Raw genomic sequence first — 21146 nt, 5'->3', positions numbered from 1 at the left:
CCTGCCAGAGAATACTTTTCCTGTTGCAGTGCAGAGTGATTAGAACCCAAGTGGAATTGCAGTCTCATTAAGCTAAGGAGGAAGAAATTGGAGTTCTGGGCTTCTAAAGTGACTGGAATTTGTGAGGGAGGGCACTGGAGAAGAAGGAACTGCTTCAAGGGGGATTCCTAGAAGTCCCTGTGGAGATTCAATGCAAGTCCTTGCCTTAGGGCTGGGCCGCATATGAGCTGGTCAAGACTTGAGTAGGCCTACTTAACAACCACCTGCTGTGAGGCTGAGAGCTGGCCAGTGATATCAGAGGTCATGCGATGCTGGGAGTAGACACAGTGAGACCTTGCTGAGCACCTCATTCATTCTGTTTATATCCCAGCAAGGCCACTCTTGAAGAGTAAGGATCAGTTCTTAGCATAAGAGCCATACCCTAGAACAAAGTTCTAACTGAAATAGACCCACCCTAACAAAAAATAAAACCAAGCTTGATATCCACCAGTAATTTAACTGCATGGCAGAACAAAACTCAACACCAGTTAAGGTTGATGGTACAATCCAGGCTCCCTTCAACATATTATCTACTATTCAGTCAAAACATATGTCCACATTCAATCAAAAGTTCCTAGACATGTGAAATAAAAATTCAAAGTCATGAGAAAATAAGACCCATAATCAAGAATTTAAAAAATCAGTAGAAAGACTATAAGATGACCTAGATGTTGAAATTAGCAGCCAAGAGTTTTAAAGCAGCTGCTATAATATTATATGTTCAGGTACTGAAATGGGGAAAATCGTCATAGTGAGTGAACAGATGGAGAATATCAGCAGAGAAAATTAAAACTTTAACAAAGTGAAATACTAGTACTGAAAAGTTCAGTATCTGAAACTATATGATCAATTCATCAGATGGGTTTAGTATCACTAGATGGAGACTACAGAAGAAAGGGCTATGGAACCTGAAGGCATAAATATAAATTACACAGGAAATGCCAAGGAATGAAATCTTTTCCCCGCTCCACCGCTTCCCCATAAAAATATAAATTACTCAGGTTATTTCGCTTCTTATGTTTAGATATAGAACTTAGTTTTTGAAATGAACTTAAAAAGAGATTGAGCTTATAGTTGTGCATGCCATTCTATATTTATATCCTAAAAGTTTTTTTTTCCATTTTCTTGTCTTAGTTAATTGGAATATTACCATAGAATTGGAATAAAGAAATATTGGGCTGTTTACAAGTATATTAATAGCTCATCTGTGTAACATTTTACAGTTTATGAAAAAGTCATTTTGTTTATTATTAATAAATAATAACTAACGTTTATCAACTCCACACTGTGTGTAAGGTATTATGCCTAATGTTTTGCTTATGTCATCTTATATAATCTTCACAACTGTGAAATTGTCATTATTATCTATTCCCATTTTACAGATGAGGAAATTTAAGGTTTAGAGAGGCAAAGTGATTGGCCTAAGGTCACACACCTAGAAGTTGGCTGAATTAGATATAAACTCATATTTGGTCTGATTCCAAATCCAGTCCTAACCACCGTACTTTACACTTCCACATTTTTGCAAACTAGATGTTGAAGCTTATTCAAGAAATGTTTGCTGTGGACTTATTGTATCTACATACTGGGTTTGATGAATTAGTCTTGTTCCCTATCCTGAAGTTGCTTCTAGTCTAGGGACCTTGATGCTCTCTGTGGTCCACAAAGCAGCAGCAGCAGCATCTCCTGGGAGCCTGTTAGAAGTGCAAGAATCTGATTCCACAAGATACCCAGGTGACTGGTGTGCACATTCAAGATTTATAAGCACTTGATTGAGTTTCAGGATAACTTAATCAAATCAGAGTAGCAGGGTCTAGAGAGGCATGCACATCATCTGATTCTGAAAGAGTATCTTTAGACTGTACCTGACTGATTTTTCTCCTTCGGATAGTGTATAGATATTATTTATCAGTCTACGTGCATTGTACCTTTGATATTTGGTGAAAACCTCTGAATTCTTTCAGAAGTTTAATATTGCATTTTAAAAAACATTTTGAGAGGGGTATAGTATCTTCTAGGTTTAAGAGAATTGGATATTAAATACAAGAGCAGCCATTTATATGAGATCAACCAACCAGAGATTTCATTTGGCTATTTTAGTTTTCTATTACTTTTTTTTTATCTTTTAACTGGGATTGATTAAGTCTGTGTGAAAATGGGATAAGACTGGTTCATATATTTGACCCATTGTCGTTATTTTTTAAAGGATGCTAATTAGATTAATGAAGCTTAGAAATAAATACTTGATTTCCCCCTATCCCTTCGCAGTTTGCCTAATGCCCCTTTCCTAACGCTGGATTTGTCATTTTTTTAGATGTGGAAGTTATGTACTATGACTGGATTTCTCTTTGTTTACATGGCGCCCTTATGGACTAGCAGGGTCTGTTCTTTAAATATCTCCTAACAGTCCAAAATTTAACCCAATATACACATTCATGTATTAACAAACAAATGCTTTTTCAAAATTTCACATAGGAAGCACTATTCTGTTACGCATGCACTGCCACTAACATGATAGATGTTGTTAAACACCTCCTAACTTTAAATCACTTCCTAGATTTAGGCAATAACTGATTTTCAGGATGGAAAGTGAATTTCAGTAGGTTTTTACATAGGCTTTTGTATTATTCTAATCCAAAATAGAAATATCTGTAGTTTATATTTTTGTAAATACCCTAATTTTAGACTGAGCATGACTTTGTTTTTTTGTTTTTTACTAAAATGTAAATTGAGTTGTTGACATATATGAAGAAATGGATGAGCCAAACATTTTTGTGATGTAATCAAATACTTCAATTTGATTGTAGATATAGGATGTCCTATATTCAAGAGATTAACTTAAAAAAGAATGAGCCCAATACCTGTGAAGACGAGGAGCTGGAAAGATTTTATTGTATCACATACCCAAATTCAGTCTTATGCCTCTATTGTCCTTATCTGCCACACCTTCTTTCTGAGAAATGACTTTGCTTCCTTAGAAAAGCCTAACCCTTTCCTGTGAGCCTAAGAAATAATTAACAGTTAGAATTTAAAAGGCTTCCTTGAAGTGAGAGCTTTAAGCACTCAAAGATGTTACAGTCAAGTAAGTACAAACATTTTAAAAAGTTGAAAATAAGATTTACTTTCCACCCATAACATTATTAATCATATCTTAATTATCTTAGCATCTAGACTTAGTAAGAAAAATATTCACTCCTATCTTGAAGAGCAGTTGGTATGAATAAGCATGAATCAGATATTCTTCAGAACTTTAAAAATGCATTTTATTTTTCAGCAAAAATGTCAAGGAAGTTAAGCTTGCCTACTGACCTAAAGCCTGACTTAGGTAAGTAAAATAAATAAATGAAAATACATAGTAGTTAAACTCTCTTTAATGGGAAGACAAGGAAATCAGGAGATTTAAAATGACCATAGACTAGATTTTCATTGAAAATCAAGTTTAAAATGACTAAGTGTTTAAGGATTAATAGCCTTCAGGATGCTATCCGTAAATTGTAAAGGATAATTATAATATAAATTTAAGCAAATCAAAGTAATATATTTCCTCAGCCCTGTCATACTTTATATCTAAACAAAATTTAGTGTAAGATTAAAATATGTGTGATTTTAGATTAATTTCTGTTAACCATCTGAAAACTTATTTTGAACTTTATTATTTATAAACTTATTTTATGAGAATTTAATATTTTCAAAATAAATGACTAGTTTTCTGTATTACAGTGAGTCTCATATCAAGAATCATTATTACTTTTTGATGATAATAAGGTGGGAAATATATCTTTTCTGTATCACTTTCTATGCAACCTATCCATTAGGAAAGCAGAGTGAATATATTCACACATTCCTTCTGCTTTATATCCAGCTCCAAAACAGCTCCCTGGTATCCCAGGATAGGGACAAATGACATTTCAATAAAGACAAAAATAAGATTCCATATAGTAAATATAAAAAGCAGGATTTCCATTTTAATTTTAGAATTTCTATTGCCTTTAAGTGGATAAGAAGTATGACTGCATACGGATGATTTCACCCATGTTTGTCTTAGAAACAACTAGATTTTCTCCTTTGTATTTGCTCACCCACCTCATCTTCTCACTGTTAATTCTCTAGATTCCTTGACTATCTTCTTATGCATAATACAGACTTAGGTATTGGTCCATTTCACCTTACTGATTTTTAGCATTTCCAAATCATAGTCTTATCTCAGTTATACTGATAGCATGTTACTATGAGTGAGTAGGCATAATATCTTCCACTGTCATCAGTGAAAGGTTCCATTCCTGAACACAGGAAAAACAGTTTAGTAGAACCCTGTAATACCCCTGGTGTTAAGGGAACCAGAAATAAATTCTAGAATGTTGAATAACGTATGTTTTGAGAAGAGCATAGTTCCCTTCGCTATAAAAATGAAAGATGCCATTTGAACCCACGTGTGTCTGAGGCTACCCTTCGGCACTTTTTTTTCCCCAACAAGAGGATCCAGAGTTTTCATCAGACTCTCAAAGATGCCCATGATTTCAGTAACACTGAATACTACTACTTAAAATGGTTTTGTGTCTTTTAGTACCTAAAAATCTGATGAGCAAACACATGTAGAAGTACTTTTTAAATTAGTAAAAATAGGATGTCCATTACTTTTTAAAAGAATATTCACACTTATGAATTATTTAAGTAATTTAATCAAAGTGTGTGCTGTGTGCTTTTATAGATCATCTTTATTCAGTTTATCTTTTACTTGTGTGCCCATGTATCTCAATGCCCTAAGCTAATTATAACTTTGATTAATATATATGTTGAAACAATACCCATGTTGCCTCAATAATTTCCCCTTAAGTCATTGTGCTACTGAACTATTTTTTGGTAGAGATTCTTAGCTGGTAATTCTTTTACATTGGCCAGAGAGTCAACGGGGAAAAACAACTATTATCCATAGGCTCAAACTGCCAAATGTTGCTAAAGTAGCTGAGCTGTTGGACTTTCCTGCAGCTGTGGAAGCTTCTGTGAATAGAATTCACTTTTGTTTATAGGGGAATTATGCAACATTGTACTTTCACCATAGCTTCACCCTAGATTCCATGGCCCACAACTCAGGAATCATGGGCGATATTGTTAGACTGCTGATGTCACTTTTCAAGTGTCAAGAACAGGAGGCAAAATATCAAACTGTTATGTATCTTTATGTGAGTAAGTATTTTGTCCTAATTTTTACCCTGACCAAATTTACCTCTTGGCGTTATGTTTTGATTGGGGGATATAAAATTTCGTTGCATAAGGCTCTATGTGGCAGGAGAGTGTGATATACACAGGTGGAATGTTCTAGGCATACAGAGAATAACAGGAAAGCAATGATTTTATGACTTGGTTGTATCACTAGAGCTGGATGGAGGCATTAATGACAATTTTTTTCTGAGTTTAGATCGGCCAGAAAGACCACATGTTCCAGTTCCGTTTTTTTTAAATCTAAAGACTGAACTTTAATGCTCAGTAATAACTAAAACACTCCGCTCGTATGATATTGGTGATATGACTAATCCCATGTTTATCTGGAGTTGCCTAACAGATGTTTTAGACTTGAACATGGGCACAAATCCAAACTCTTCCATTAACTAGCTTTCTCAGTCATTTAACCGGTCTGAGCCTCTACTTTATTATTTGTTAAATTGTGATGATAATACTTTTCAGGGTTATTATATAGATTCAATAGAATGATAAATGTAAAGTTTATGATGGTATGAAGCACATGGTAGGCCCTACTTAGTGGTAGCTACTTCATTTCTGCTCTTATTACTAAAATGAAAACGAAAATTTCTATTCCATTTGTTAAGCTTGCCCAATTTCTAAAATTTAAGCCACAAAGACCCACAACATCTAACTTAAGAGCAGTCAGTGGTAGTTACAATTCATGAACTGCTGAAGATTCTAACTTGTTTCAAGCAGTTCTACACAGGTAAAATAAGCAACCTAATTCTCTAAGTTCAGAGTTGATTCTGATTCAGTTCATTTTCCCATATTGATCTAGCCATAGGAGTTTCTCTGGTAATCTAATTTTTATAGAGAAGTCATATAATAAAAACACAGTTGTAGTTTATGAATTTTATATAGTTAAATTACTCTATTAAATTAAAATAGTGTTTACTTGGCCTGTGAATTAACATTTGAAGTATAGATTGTTGTGGATCACCTATTGTAATTTTAATAGGTAACAGTAAAGGTTTTCATACAGCTTAATTTATATTGAAATTTATAATATTAAATTTTCTTGTATCACTGATTTTCATTTTTATCACTAGGTCACAACTGATTATAGATGAATATGTCTGTTCATCTTGTTGTGTGTATGTCTTATCAGAGTAACAAATATTTTTATCATTGGAAAATAAATTTTAAATTTCTGGTTTTTTACTAAAATAACTTTGGGAACATAAAGAGTTAACATTTGGAATCAATATCATATTACAAACTCATCCAGTAATGAGCTATTGCTTATAGAAAGTTGTTTTATTTACATTAAGTACTTCTTTTCTACTGTGTCATAATCTGTAACAGGAAGCACAATCTCAGGCAAAAGAAAAGCATTTTTAGAAACTATAGTTAGAAATAACCCATGCTGTTGTCGTAACTAGTGGCTTTATTGTTTTCAGAGGCTAACTATAATCAAAATTATGTTGTATATAATTATTGTTTGGGAGAATTTTTTTTTAACCTATGAATCTAAATTTGATTACAAGAAGCTTTTGGGGGGGGTGTAAGTAGGATTCAATTATACCTTTTTTATTCAATAAAATACAACTTAGACGGCTTGAGCGTGTTTTTCATTTTTCACAATATTACGAAGTCATTTCTTTCACAGTAGCATTGGAAACATGTGATTTGAGGAATGACTTATTAGATGTGAACAGCAGAAGCTACTGGAAATTTTAATATATCCCAGTGGTGTAGCAGAAACACATTGCTTTAGATACTTCGAACTGTAGGTCTGTCTTCAGCAAGTATATGTTGAATACCTTCATATGCAAGGCACTATGCCAAATTCTGCAGGGCATCAAAAGGAGAGAGCCCTTGTTCTCAAGAAATTTACAGTCACATTAGAACAAGGCCTAGGACAAGTCAGAAATAACTACAGAACAAATGTACTATTCATGCCAGGGGGGAGATAAAAAGCTATCAAATTCAAAAGAGAAAAACTGTGTATGGTTTTAGGAATCAGGATAAACTTCATGAGGATGACAGTACTTGAGATGGAGAATAAACACCATCTAGATAGGTAGAGAAAAGGCAAGGGCACGAATCAGAAAGAAAATCACAAGCAAAAAAGTAGGTAAGCTCCAGGTATGTTTGGAGAACATTGAATGGCTCGGTTTATTTCCCACAGTGAACTGAAGCAGGGCAGCACTCTGGCAGATAGGGCCGGGAGGGTAGGTTTAAGATATTTCGTGGAGTCTTAAAAACCTGAGTAAGAGTATAAGAGGAACCGTTGCGGATTTTTCAGATAGAGGTGATAGAATTAAAACTGTACCTTGTAAAATTTAATTGAGTTGTGATAGAACAGTGACAGAGTGAAGGTGGGGAGATCTCTTGGGAATTGTAGTCTAGATGAATGGTGATAAAGGCCTGAACATAGGGTAATGGAAATTGATTAGTACTGGAAAGAAGGAAACAAACATTAGAATAGCGTAGGACTTGGCATCCCATCAGAGACATGTAAGTAAAGTGAAAGGGAAGAACCGAAATTGGGACTCATCTCAAGTATTGTTTCCCTAGGAGAACAGGGGTGTCATTAATATAAATAGTGCCATTAGAATAATTTAGAGCCTTGGGGAAATGACGTATTTTGATTTTGCGTAGTGAGACATAATAGGAAAAAATTTTTATAAGCCTTTGGAAATGCACTCCAAGAGAAAAGAGGCCAGGGCTTGAAACAGGCTTGAGATTGGCCGCAGAGAAGGTAGCTGAAGACAAGAGAGGGTTTATTAGTATAATTTACAAGTATCCCTGTCATTACAGACAGAGCCGGGTAAAGGGAATATACCTGGCATCAAGTTAAGTATGAGCCAGATACCAGTTGTACAGTTTAATGAAAAATGCCTTAGATGAACGTTGGTTACAGTTAAAATCTCACTTAAAAAAAAAATAAAGCTAAATTTTTATGGATTAAGGCTATCATATGGAAAGATTTGAAGGAAAAAAGTCCATCATACAATAAATTTGAAGGTAGAATCAGAGTACTTATAAAAGCATTTTTTTTAATGTAGAAAATTGAAAATACCCACTTTCCTGGTTCTACCTAATCATGAATTATATTACCAAAGGAAGAAACAGCACCATGAGAAAGGGTAGTAAGGGCTAAGATTGGAAAAGCAGCCAGGATACCAACAGAGAACTGCACCAAAACCACAGAGATCATACATCCAAACACTCACTGGGATGACCCCAGCTCAGTTCTGAGAAGTGCGGATTTGTCCCTCTGTGTTTCAAATACAAGCAAAGGAAAAAATTGTTAGCATAAAAGTAAATTGTTTTTCTTTTCAATTAAAAGAAAATTAAAATTAAATATGCTGTAGATTTTATCTTTTTGCGGATTAACTATTTGGCAAAACTTATACCAAGCAAAAAACATGATATTTTATAACTTGAGCAATCTCACAACATTTTAAATTGTTTCAGACATAAAAGATAATTCCTTCAGCCGATCACGGAGTTCAAGTGTAACCAGCATTGATAAAGAATCCCGAGAAGCAATCTCTGCTCTTCATTTCTGTGAAACTTTTACTCGAAAGGCAGATTCAGCCCCCTCCCCATGCTTGTGGGTTGGTACTACATTGGGAACAGTGCTTGTCATTGCACTGAACCTTCCCCCAGGAGGAGAGCAAAGACTTCTTCAGCCAGTAATTGTGTCTCCAAGTGGTATGTATGCTCTGGTGCTATACTTCTATTGAAGGTTTACTTTAGTATAATTTAATAGAAGCCTTTGCTTTTCATTTTTGAATCAATCTAAGTCTAAATGGGGATAGTTATAGTCTTGTTTTTAATTGAAGGAATACATGGAATAAGATTCCAGAATATCATTTACTTATATAGCCATTCAGGTTTTATATTTTTTTAATCCTAGGATCATGTCTAAAACGATTACTACATAAGAAAATGAAAAAAACAAAAAACAAAAAAAAAAACAGTGTTGTTCTACTGCATTCTAGGATACCTCAGAATAGTATGTTCTATAAGCAAAAGGATGGTACATATTTAGGGAAAAAACAGAAAAGTGTATTTTTAAACATTATATACTTGGCTATTTTTAATCTCTAAGTGTGAAGTCTTAGAATACATTAATTTTCTTCTTTGAAGAATTAGAAAAGGTGATTTAATAAAAAAATTTTAAGAAGAAAAAATTTACAGTCTTCCTATATTGAAAATGAGATTGAATTTTATCACATGTATGTGGAATCTGATAGGTCTTGAAATAATTGAGAATTCTGGTTTCTGTTACTAATCTATGCTGATCTAGATAGAAAAAAACAAAAACAAAAACATGGTTTTGCTCACTAGTGTATTTCTTGTTTATATAGTACATTTTAACAATACTTAGAATTTAGAATTAAAATGTAATTATCATTTCTAGTTCTACCATTTCTGAACTACCTTTACATTAAAGGAACAGTTTGATTTATTCATTCAGCTCAATAATTTACTATATACGACATACCTAGTTGTTAGAAAAAGTTACATAATGATGATTTTCTTGACCAATCTCATTTCTTATTAGTAAACAAGTATATGTATTGGAAAACAAACTAGAAAGATGAAAATCAAAATGTTGATAGTAATTATCACTGAATAGTAGGATTCTGGGTAATTTTTATTCTTTTTACTGATTTGTAGCTTCTAAATTTTCTACAACAGACAGTTTGTGATAAGAAAATGTTTCCAATAAATAAAAATGAGAGAGAGGGATTAAATATAAATAATCTACTATTAACTATATTAAAAAATATTTAAGATTTTTCCGACTTGCTATAAAGTCAAATTAGCTGTAAATCTACTTTGATATAAAATAATTCTCATGTGTAAGAAAGAACCTTTGGGTTTCTTTTCAATGTTGGAATCTTTGAGGTTTGTTTTTAATAGGATGTCTATTTTAAAATATAACAATGACATGTATATCATATTATCTGTATTGGAACTATGATGAGAAGAGAGGTGTTTTCCAAGCAGATGGGTTTCCATGCCTAAGAGCCTGAAATGGTCTATTTTGTCCCCAACTGTTTTTTGTTTTTTGTTTTTTCCTTCAAGAGGAGAACTCAACAATTACCACCACCCTGCTGGAAAACATGCTATAATCCTGCCAACTATAGGACAAGCATATATTTAAATATTGGTACATTTTTAGAAAATCCACGTACTGGGATTACTATATCTCATATATGTTCATATGGACTATAAACCATTCCCAAATTAGCAAACCATTTAAAATAATTAAATTGTCTACTTGCCAAACCTGGACAATAGACTAACGCCAGAAGTAGCAAATAAATTGCAGGATGCCCAGTTAAATTTGAACTTTAGATAACATATTTTTTAATATAAATATGTCCCATCTTTCTCTTTGGAAAAATAATGCAGAATTTGGGACACACTTATACTAAAATAAGTATTGATTGTATATCTGAAATTCAAATTTAAGTGGGCATCCTTTATTTTATCTGGCCACTCTGCAATAGACAAAATATATAAATATGAAGAGGAAAGGAAAATTTTGTCTTCTAAGGAAAAAAAATTTTTTTTTTTAATAAATCTATTCTTTTCCTTTTTTTTTTTTTTTTTTTAAATTTATTTATTTATCTATTTTTGGCTGCGTTGGGTCCTCGTTTGTGTGCCAGGGCTCCCCCTAGTTGCGGCGAGCGGGGGCCACTCTTCATTGCGGTGCGCGGACCTCTCACTGTCGCGGCCTCTCCCGCTGCGGAGCACAGGCTCCAGACGCGCAGGCTCAGCAATTGTGGCTCACGGGCCCAGTCGCTCTGCGGCATGTGGGATCCTCCCAGACCAGGGCTCGAACCCGTGTCCCCTGCATTGGCAGGCAGACTCTCAACCACTGCGCCACCAGGGAAGCCCTTCTAAGAAAAATTTTGACAGAACACTGGGATCTCTTCCTCTTAGAAACAAAAGAATATAATATATGGATAATTTTTTGCAAACTATAAAATGTAAGTATAAAGTAATAAAATATGAAAAAAATCCTCTAAAATAAGAACTGAAATGCTAAATCGGTTCTATACCCTCCCTTCTATTGCTTTCCAAATCCTTAATATTAATAGTATCATTCAGCTTACTTAGAAATGAGCATAAATCATATTTACCTATTCAAGGATATGGAGGAAAGGGAGTCCCATTAATTAAAGTTAATCAAGAAATATAACTACTAATTTAAGACTGTAAGTTGACCAAAGCAATGTCTTGAGTGTATTTGACATTTACTGGTAAATAGTTTTTTTGAAGTAATGTTTAGAAATATGTGGAAACTATTTTTCTCATTGACCCTGTAGATCAGTTCTGTCCATTAAAAATGCAGTGTGAGCCACATATAGTATTCTAAATTTTCTAGTAGCCATATTAAAAAAGTAAAAAAAAAAAAAAAAGTGAAATTAATTTTAGTAACATATTTCATTTCATAGCCCAGTCTATCCAAAATACTATCATTTTAGCATGTGATCAGTATTTTTATATTATTGTGGAATTCTCTTGTAATTTTTTTTTTGTACTAAGCCTTCAAATCCAGCATGTATTTCACTCTTACAACATGCCACAATTTGGACCAGCCACACTTCAAGTGGCTAGTGGCTGACATATTGGACCATGCAGCTCTAGGTGCCATCTGCTTACTCTCATACTCAATGGTAGTGCACTTGCCAGGTGTGAGACCTAGTTCCAGACATCCTAGCGTTTATCTGTTTGGTAGCAATTATAGTAGCACTTATTTATTTGGTAGCACTTATTGATATCTTTTTCCAGATTCATATATCATGCTTGAAGTTTGAATCCTATCAGTGAGCCAGTGTCCAATTTCGGTTCAGTATACATTCTACATATTTTTGAGTGTCTAGTATGTGTCAGAGTTGGAATAAACGTATTTACTGTGGGATTAAAATATTTTTTATTTACTAAAATTACAATTTTAGGTACTATATTGAGGTTAAAAGGGGCAGTCCTGAGAATGGCATTCCTGGATTCCACAGGCTGCTTAATGCCACCCGCATATGAATCCTGGAAAGAACACAATGTTCCTGAAGAGAAGGATGAAAAGGAGAAATTGAAAAAACGAAGACCTGTCTCTGTATCTCCCTCCTCTTCTCAGGAAATTAGTGAAAACCAGTATGCAGTGATATGTTCTGAAAAGCAAGCAAAAGTAATCTCACTGCCAACTCAGAACTGTGCTTATAAGCAAAACATTACAGAGACCTCATTTGTTCTTCGTGGAGATATTGTATCATTGAGTAACAGTATCTGCCTTGCCTGCTTCTGTGCCAATGGACACATTATGACTTTTAGGTAAGAGTTAGATTTTTTTTTTTTTTTAACACAAATATAACATTTCCTCTCTCAACACATAATGTTGCAGAATTATATTCAGTTTGAAAGAAAGGCTTTTATTTGTTTACAGTCTTATACACTGAGAATTTATTTTCATTCAGTTCATAGTGAACAAGTACGTGAGGAAAACAAATCAGTTTTATCTCCCACTCAGTTACACTAAATCGTAAGGTTTATAAGTTCCCTGCTATTTTTACCTCCTATAGTATTTGTTCAAGACCAAAACCTACCTGTCTATTAACAAGTTTTTAATTTTTTTCTCAAGTTTGCCAAGTTTAAGACCTCTATTGGATGTGTATTACTTGCCCCTTACCAATATGCGGATAGCCAGAACGTTCTGCTTCACCAACAATGGACAAGCGTTATATCTTGTTTCACCTACAGAAATCCAGAGACTCACTTACAGTCAAGAGACCTGTGAAAACCTTCAGGTAAATAACAAAAATATTACTATAATTTCTTCAGAGGTGAAATACTTTCTAAGGTCCCTTATATTGTCCATCCCTTATACTGACAGGAGTGTACAAATGAGCCTACATGAGAAAGCTCAAAGCCTTTCTTGAGAGTTTGAGAGCACATGTTTTGAGACTGGTGATAAAGTGTCTTCATCAGACTCTTGTTATAAGAGGGACTCCATCTCCTTGATCCATATTTTTTCTCTCCAGTGATGTCAAAGGAATACAAAATACTACATACATTTTATACCCACTCTCCACATAGAATAAATATCTATTATACAGAAACAAAAAAATCCTTTTTAAAGATGTACGTTAATGTGCAAATAATTGTATCTCTTTTAGAGCAAATGTGTCATTCCTTCTCATACTCGGTAGTCATGAGGATGTTATAAGAAAAAATATTATAAGAAAAAATAAGATTTGATAGTTTTCCTCTGAATATTTTTGTTGATCTGTTTGTGAGAGATTACAAATTCTTTAAATACAAAACTATATCTTTTTTAAATATCGAGTGCTTTATTTGCTTGCATATATATTAGAAATAATCGGTTTAGCTTCAACTTTTAAAATAAAAGTGCTCTTAAAATCTTGGAGCTAAAATATTAATCAATATTTGATATTTAGAGGAAACAGTTATTTAAGGGAACTTCATAGTGAAAGTTTTTGCGATTAATTAGCCCTATTTTCCTGGTTTATAAATTTGAATTTGTGGCTTATTTTTAGAAAATGAGCTTTAGAGTCAAGAAGACTGAATTTAAGTCCTAGCCGTGCTAGTTACACAATTATGTGACCTTAGACAAGTTTCTGTGTCTGAGCTTCATTATCTTTAAAATGAGGATAGAAATAATATCTAATGTCATAGGGTCTGATGTAAATTAAAGAAGACAATACACGTAAAGTGCTTATTATTAGCACAGTGCTTAGTACTGAATATATGTTCAGTGTCAGATGTTTGTGTTATTTCAGTAAGGTAGACTATACTAGAAACATACTCTTAAATGATGCCATTATAAATCTTGAGAGTGAAACAAAATTACATATCTGATATTATTAAATTCCCATTTACATTTGGGTGGACGTGTTTTTTTAAAGATTCCTAAGTTTCTGAATTAAAATTATGCTTTTTATAGGAAAGGTAAAATTTTCCTGTAGTGTTTTCTTTCATTAGTAAAATGTTACTATATTAAGAAATAATATGGACAATTGAATATATTCTTAATTCATTTCAATCTGAAATGTGGTCTTAATTCAACTACTCAAAATTCTAAACTTCATCACTTTTCCGGAATCAATTTATTCTATCCTTGGATCAGTGTTTTATTATTTTAGTAAAAATCAATAGCAGCTACAGCAACTTTACCTATTTATGTTTAAATGAACTGGTCACTTAATAGTACACTCAATTTATCTTGATAACTATCTGCTATATGCCTTCATGATATGGTAAGTGAGAAATGAACTCTGTTCAAGGAGCTTGTGATAGAATGTTTTCTTTGGGCAATATTGGCATTTTATTTACCTCTGTATTTTCAGTGCCTAAAAATAATGCCTTGGTAAAAACCTGTTGACTAATGAATACCATGAACTCTGTGGTTTCCAGAGTACCCTATTACATTGTGCATTTATTTAACTTTAACCAAAAAAAAATTAGGAAGATGTTTATAGACATTAACGGAATTTTTAGCCAAGATGGACTAACAGGAACCAGATTAACCCTCCTGCCTGAAACAACAAAGCATACACAAACATGAAATAATAGCTTTCAAGATCCTAGACATCAGGCAGTGAAATGAAAGTAATCCCTGAGAGACAGGAAACAAAAGAGGTGCCCCAGCATTCATGCCTTGATAGAGTTTCCAGAACATTGCAGAGAGAGCTGTGCAGAGAGAGAACACTAGAGATCTACAAAGGGTGCAAGAGTACTCAGTAGAGTACTGTTCAGCATATACGTATGGATAAACTCTCTGGCCAGAGAAAGAACCATCTGAAAGGAATAGAGGATTAGAGGGAAAGATGCCTTTTCCCAACATCCAGATGGGAAAAACTTATAATTCATTTATGAGTGTTTTACTTTCCTAAGGCTGCTATAACAAATCGCCACAAACTTGGTGTCCAGAAACAACATAAATTTATTCTCTTACACTTCTGAAAAGTAGAGGTCTGAAATAAGTTTCACTAAGCCAAAATCAAGGTGTTGGCCAGATCATGCTCCTTCCAGAGGCTCTAGAGGAGAATCTGTTCTTTGCCTCTTCCATCCTTTTGTAGCTGCCAGCATCCCTTGGCTAGGGGCCACATTAGTCCACTCTCTGCCTCCGAGGTCACATTGCCACCTCCTCTAGTGTGTGTCCAATCTCCCTCTGCCTCTCTTTTAAAAAGACACTTGTAATTGGATTTAGGACTCATCCAGATGATTCAAGATAATTTGCTCATGGCAAAATACTTCATTACATCTACACAGACCCTTTTTTCCTTACAAGGTAACATTTATAGTTTCCAGGAATTAGGACCTGATACCTTTAGATGACCATTTTTCAGCAGACTTCAATGGGAAATTGGGTAAAGTACTCTTGGCTCATTAGTGAGGAATATTTAGCCTTAAACTGAGCACTGCTCCAGAGTTGCCTAACAAATCATGAAAGCAAGACCCAAAAGGGTCAAAATGTTTCCTAGTATTGCAGAATGAAGCTCAAGATGACTCACAGTAAATTAAAAATATTCAACACCCAACAAAATAAAAATCATAATGTCTGGCATCCCATCAGATGACCAAGCATGCAAAAAGACAGGACAGCATGACCCATAATGAGAAGACTAATCAGTCAATAGAAACCAAGTCATAACTGACATAGACACTAAAATTAGCACAGAAAGACATTAAAGCAATTATAACTGTATTTCATGTGTTTAAAAAGTTAAGTAGGAATATAGAAGATATAGAGGCCAAAGTTGAACTTCTAGAGATGAAAATCTACAGTGTTAGAGTTGAAAAGTATACTGGATGGGGCTTCCCTGGTGGCGCAGTGGTTGAGAATCTGCCTGCCAATGCAGGGGACATGGGTTCGAGCCCTGGTCTGGGAAGATCCCACACGCTGCGGGGCAACTAGGCCCGTGAGCCACAACTACTGAGCCTGCGCATCTGGAGCCTGTGCTCCGCAACAAGAGAGGCCGCAGCAGTGAGAGGCCCGCGCACCGCGATGAAGAGTGGCCCCCGCTCGCCACAGCTAGAGAAAGCCCTTGCACAGAAACGAAGACCCAACACAGCCAAAAATAAATAAATAAATTTATTTTTTTTAAAAAATATATGTATACTGGATGGAATTAACAACAGATTAGACATTACAGAAGAAAAGATTAGGTTAACTTGAAAGCACAGCAATAGAAAAAAACAATTGAGCATTTATACTTGGAAAATTTATAGCACTGAAGCACCTATATTACAAAACACTATATTAGAAAAGAAGTTCTCATCAAACCAGTGACTTCAGCTTCTACCTTAAGAAACAGAAAAAGAAGAGCAAGTTAAACCCAAAGTAAACAGAAGAAAGAAAAGAATGAATATCCAAGTGGAAATCAATGAAATAGAAAACAGGGAAACAATAGAAAAACATCAATGAAACCAAAAGCTTGAGCTCTAAAACCGGTAAAATTGGTCTCAAGCCAGACTGATTATGAAGAGAGAAGTGACTTACCAATATCAAGAATGAGAGAAGTGACTACTATAGATTCTACAAATGTTAAAATGGAAAATAAGGAAATATTATGAACAACTTTAGGCCAATAAATTCAAAAACCTGGGTGAAATGGGCAAATTCCTTGTGAGACACACATTACCAAAGCTCACTCAAGAAAAAATAAATAACCTGAAGAGTACTATAGGGAAATTGAAGTTAGAAACCTTGGACAAAGAAAATTCCAGGCCCAGGTGGCTTCACTGGTGAATTCTATCAACATTTCAGGATGAAATAGTACCAGTTCTATACAAAACTCTTCCAAAAATTAAAGTGGGGAAATGCTTCCCAACTTGTTAATGGTAGGTTCATAGAATATGGTACCAAAACCAGACAAAGATTTTAAAGTAAAGAAAATTGCTTATAGACCAATATACTTCACAAATATAGATGTTAAAATTCTAAAGGAAATTTTAGCAAATTGAATCCAATGGTATATCAGAAGGACAATTCTGGTCATTGATAATTCATCATGACCAAGTAGGATTTATCCTGGGAACATGGAGTTGACTTCACATTTGTAAATCGGTCAATGGAATTCACCATATTAGTAGACTAAAAAAATAGGAAGCAGTTGACAAAATCCAACATCCATTCCTGATTTAAAAATAGTCAAACGAGGAATAAGTGGGAACTTAAAGGGCATCTAGGAAAAATCTACACCTAACATAATACTCACTGTTGAGATACTGAATTCTTTTTTCCTTAAAATTGGAAGCTAGAAAGGGATGTTTACTCTCAACACTTCTATTCAGTGTTGTATTTAAGGTTCTAGCCAGTGCATTCAGGCAAGAAAAAGAAAGAAAAGTCATCTCGATCGGAAGGGGAAAAATAGACCTGTTGTTATTCACAGGTGACATGATCATCTGTATAGGAAATCTAATGAAATCCACTTCTAAAAACTACTAGAATTTGACAAGTATGCAGGGTATGAGATCAATATGGGGAAAAATTTATTTCTTTACTAGCAGTGGACATTTGGAAATTAAAATTTTTAAAACCACTTATAACAGGAACGAAAAATATGAAATACTTCGGGATAAATCTGACAAAAAATATGAACGACTTCTACATTGAAATTCACAAAATGTTGAAAGAAACTATTAATAACCTGAATAAATTGAAATATGTTCTTGGGTCACAAAACTCAATATTAGGATATTGATTCTCCCAAAATTGACCTATAGATTCAAGGCAATCCAAAACAAAATCCAAGTGGGATTTTTTTTTTTTTTTTTTTTTGTAGGAATTGGCAAGTTTACTCGAAAATTCATGGAAATGTATGGGAGTAGGCAGAATAGCAGAAAAACTCAAAAAAGAATAAAGTTGAAAGGCTAACACTACCTGATCTTAAGAACTATTATAAAGCTACAGTGATCAAAGGAGCATGATACTGGCATCAAATTAGATAAATAAATCAATGGAACAGAGTAGAGAGTCTAGAAATGCACCCACACATACCTGGACAACTGATTATTTTTGTTTCTTGAAGTATAGTTGATGTATAATATTATGTAAGTTATAAGTGTACAATGTAGTGATTCACAATTTTTAAAGGTTATATTCCACTTATAGTTATTATAAAATATTAGCTATATTCTGTGTATTGTACAGTATATCCTTTTAGCTTATTTTATACGTTATAGTTTATACCTCTTAATCCCCTATCCCTATGTTGCCCCTGTCCCCTTCCGTCTCCCCAGTGGTAACCACTGGTTTGTCCTCTATATCTGTGAGTCTGCTTTTTTGTTATATTCACTAGTATGTTGTATTTTTTAGATTCCACATATAAATGATATCATACAGTATTTGTCTTTGCCTGACTTATTTCACTTAGCATAATGCCCTCCAGGTCCATCCATGTTGCTGCAAATGGCAAAATTCCATTCTTTTTTATGGCTGAGTAGTATTCGTGTGTGTGTGTGTGTGTGTGTGTGTGTGTTACATCTTCTTTATCCATTCATCTGTTGATGGACACTGAGGTTGCTTCCATGTCTTGGCTATTGTAAATAATGCTGCTGTGAACATTGGGATGCATGTATCTTTTCAAATTAGTGTTTTTTGTTTTTCTCAGATATGTAACCAGGAGTGGAATTACTGGGTCATATGATAGGTCTATTTTTAGTTTTTTGAGAAACCTCCATACTGTTTTCCACCATGGCTGTACGAATTTACATTCCCACCAACATTCCCAGTGTACAGGGGCTCCTTTTTCTCCACATGGACAACTGATTTTGACAAAGACACAAAGACAATGCAATGGAGAAAGAATTGCCTTTTCAACAAACTATGCCAGAAAATTGGATGTTAAAATGCAAAAAAAAAAAAAAATGAGCTTTGATCCATGCCTCACACTATATACAAAAATTGATGGATCAAAATGGATCATAGACCTACATGTAAATCCTACAACTATAACACTTCTAGAGGGAACCTAAGAGAAGATCTTTGTTAACTTGAGTTGGGCAAAGATTTCTTAGCTATGACACCATAAAAGAACAAATTGATAATTTCAACATCAACAAAATTTAAAACTTCTGCTCTTCAAAAGACACTTAAGGAATAAAAAGATAACCCACAGACCGGAAGAACATCTTGGCAATGTGTCTGATAAAGGATCTGTATCCAGAATATGTAAAGGACTCTTAAAGCTCAGTAGAAAGAAGACAGACAACTCAGTAAAAACATGGGCAAAATATTTGCACAAATGCTTCACCATGAAGAGATGCTTAACATCATTAGTCATTAGAGAACTGCAAAGTAAAACCACAATGAGATATTGTTAAACACTTACTAGAAAGGCTAAAATTAAAAAGAATACCATGCTAAGTTTTGACAAGGATGTAGAGAATTTAGAACTCTAATACACTTCTGACAGGAATGAAAAAACAAAAACAGTACAACCGCTTTGGAAAACAGCTTAGCAGTTTTGTAAAAAGTCAAACATCTATGAACCAAAGACACAGTCTTTCTACTCCTAGTTTTTTAACTCAAGAGAGAAGTAAATTTATATTCATAGCTGTTTTATTTGTACTAGCCAGAAACTGGAAGTTACCCAAGTGTCCATCAACAGATGAATGCATGATCAAATTATAGTATATCCATACAGTAGAATACAACTCATCAATAAAAAGGAATGAAATGTTGGTAACATTCAATATCATGGATGAATCTCAAAACAGTTATGCTGAGTGAAATAAGCCAAGCAAAGAAGTGTATATATTGTATGATTCTATTTACATAAAACTATAGAAAATACAAATTAATCTATGGTGAGAGAAAGCAGATTGGCAGTCACTTAGAGATAGGAGGTCAAGAAGTGGGGTGAGAGAAGATTTTACAGAGAGACACAAGGAAATGCAAGTGATGGACATTCACTTTCTTGATGGTGGTCATGATTTTACGGGCATATGTGTATGTCAAAACTTGCCAATTTTTACATTTTACGTATATGCAGTTTATTATGTCAATTACCTCAATTAAAACTATTTTTAAAAATTAATGGATTTCAGGACTTTTTATTAGCATTAAAGTGCAGTTAGTCAAAAGTATATGTTTATGGATCGAAATACTTAAATTTCTTTCTACAGCATTATTCTAACCATATCTTGAGTGAAAACACAAGGAAAATTTACAAGTTGCCTTTCAAATTGATGACTTGATTTATCTGTGAAACTTAAATAAAACTTACCGTAATCATAAAGAGGTCGAACATACCGATTAATTCAGTTTAAACAATTAAGTTAATAACTGTTCTAAGCACCTCAAGATTGTAACTTATAAACAAAACTCCAGGTATTCACTGTAAAAAATTGATGACAGTTGAACTGTTTAGGTTCTCTTGAATATATTATGCAGCAATACTGAAATTTATTACTGTGCTTATCTTGGAAGATATTTATGTAGTCTCAGTATTCTTATAACAGAGTTTTCTTAATCAAAGTTATTAAAATCAGTGATTATTTGATGTAATCAAAAGAGTGTTATTATAAATAATACTGCTGTGAATATTGGTGTTTTCATTTTCTTCAGATATATACTGAAGAAAGTGGAATTTTGGATCATAAGGTAGTTCTATTTTTAGTTTTTTGAAGAACTTCCATACTGTTTTCCATAGTGGCTGCACCAATTCACATTCCCACCAAGAGTGTACTGTGGTTTCCTCTCCTCCACATCCTTACCATCATTCGTTATTTGTAGACTTTTTGATGATAGCCATTCTGACAGCAACCAAGATATGGAAGCAACCTAAGTGTCCCATCAGCAGGTGAATGGATAAAGAAGATGTGATAGATAGATGCATACATACATACATACATACATACATACATACATACAT

General features: G+C 33.9%; 1 protein-coding gene across 2 annotated transcripts in view; it reads left to right on the top strand.

Annotated features, from left to right (window-relative positions):
- The window catches only part of STXBP5 (syntaxin binding protein 5), a 164429-nt gene that overhangs the window by 128161 nt on the left and 15122 nt on the right, over positions 1–21146 (top strand). For both annotated transcript variants that reach the window (XM_068550796.1, XM_068550795.1), the window contains exons 22-25: positions 3314–3364; positions 8704–8943; positions 12210–12579; positions 12887–13052. In XM_068550796.1, coding sequence (XP_068406897.1) covers positions 3314–3364; positions 8704–8943; positions 12210–12579; positions 12887–13052 — 827 coding nt within the window. The remainder of the gene's footprint in view (positions 1–3313; positions 3365–8703; positions 8944–12209; positions 12580–12886; positions 13053–21146) is intronic.

This window comes from Eschrichtius robustus, chromosome 9 (genome assembly GCF_028021215.1).
Source record: "Eschrichtius robustus isolate mEscRob2 chromosome 9, mEscRob2.pri, whole genome shotgun sequence".
In the NCBI taxonomy this organism is placed as follows: domain Eukaryota; kingdom Metazoa; phylum Chordata; class Mammalia; order Artiodactyla; family Eschrichtiidae; genus Eschrichtius; species Eschrichtius robustus.
The sequence above is the reverse complement of the archived record's forward strand: the minus strand, read 5'-3'. Positions and strand labels throughout refer to the sequence as shown.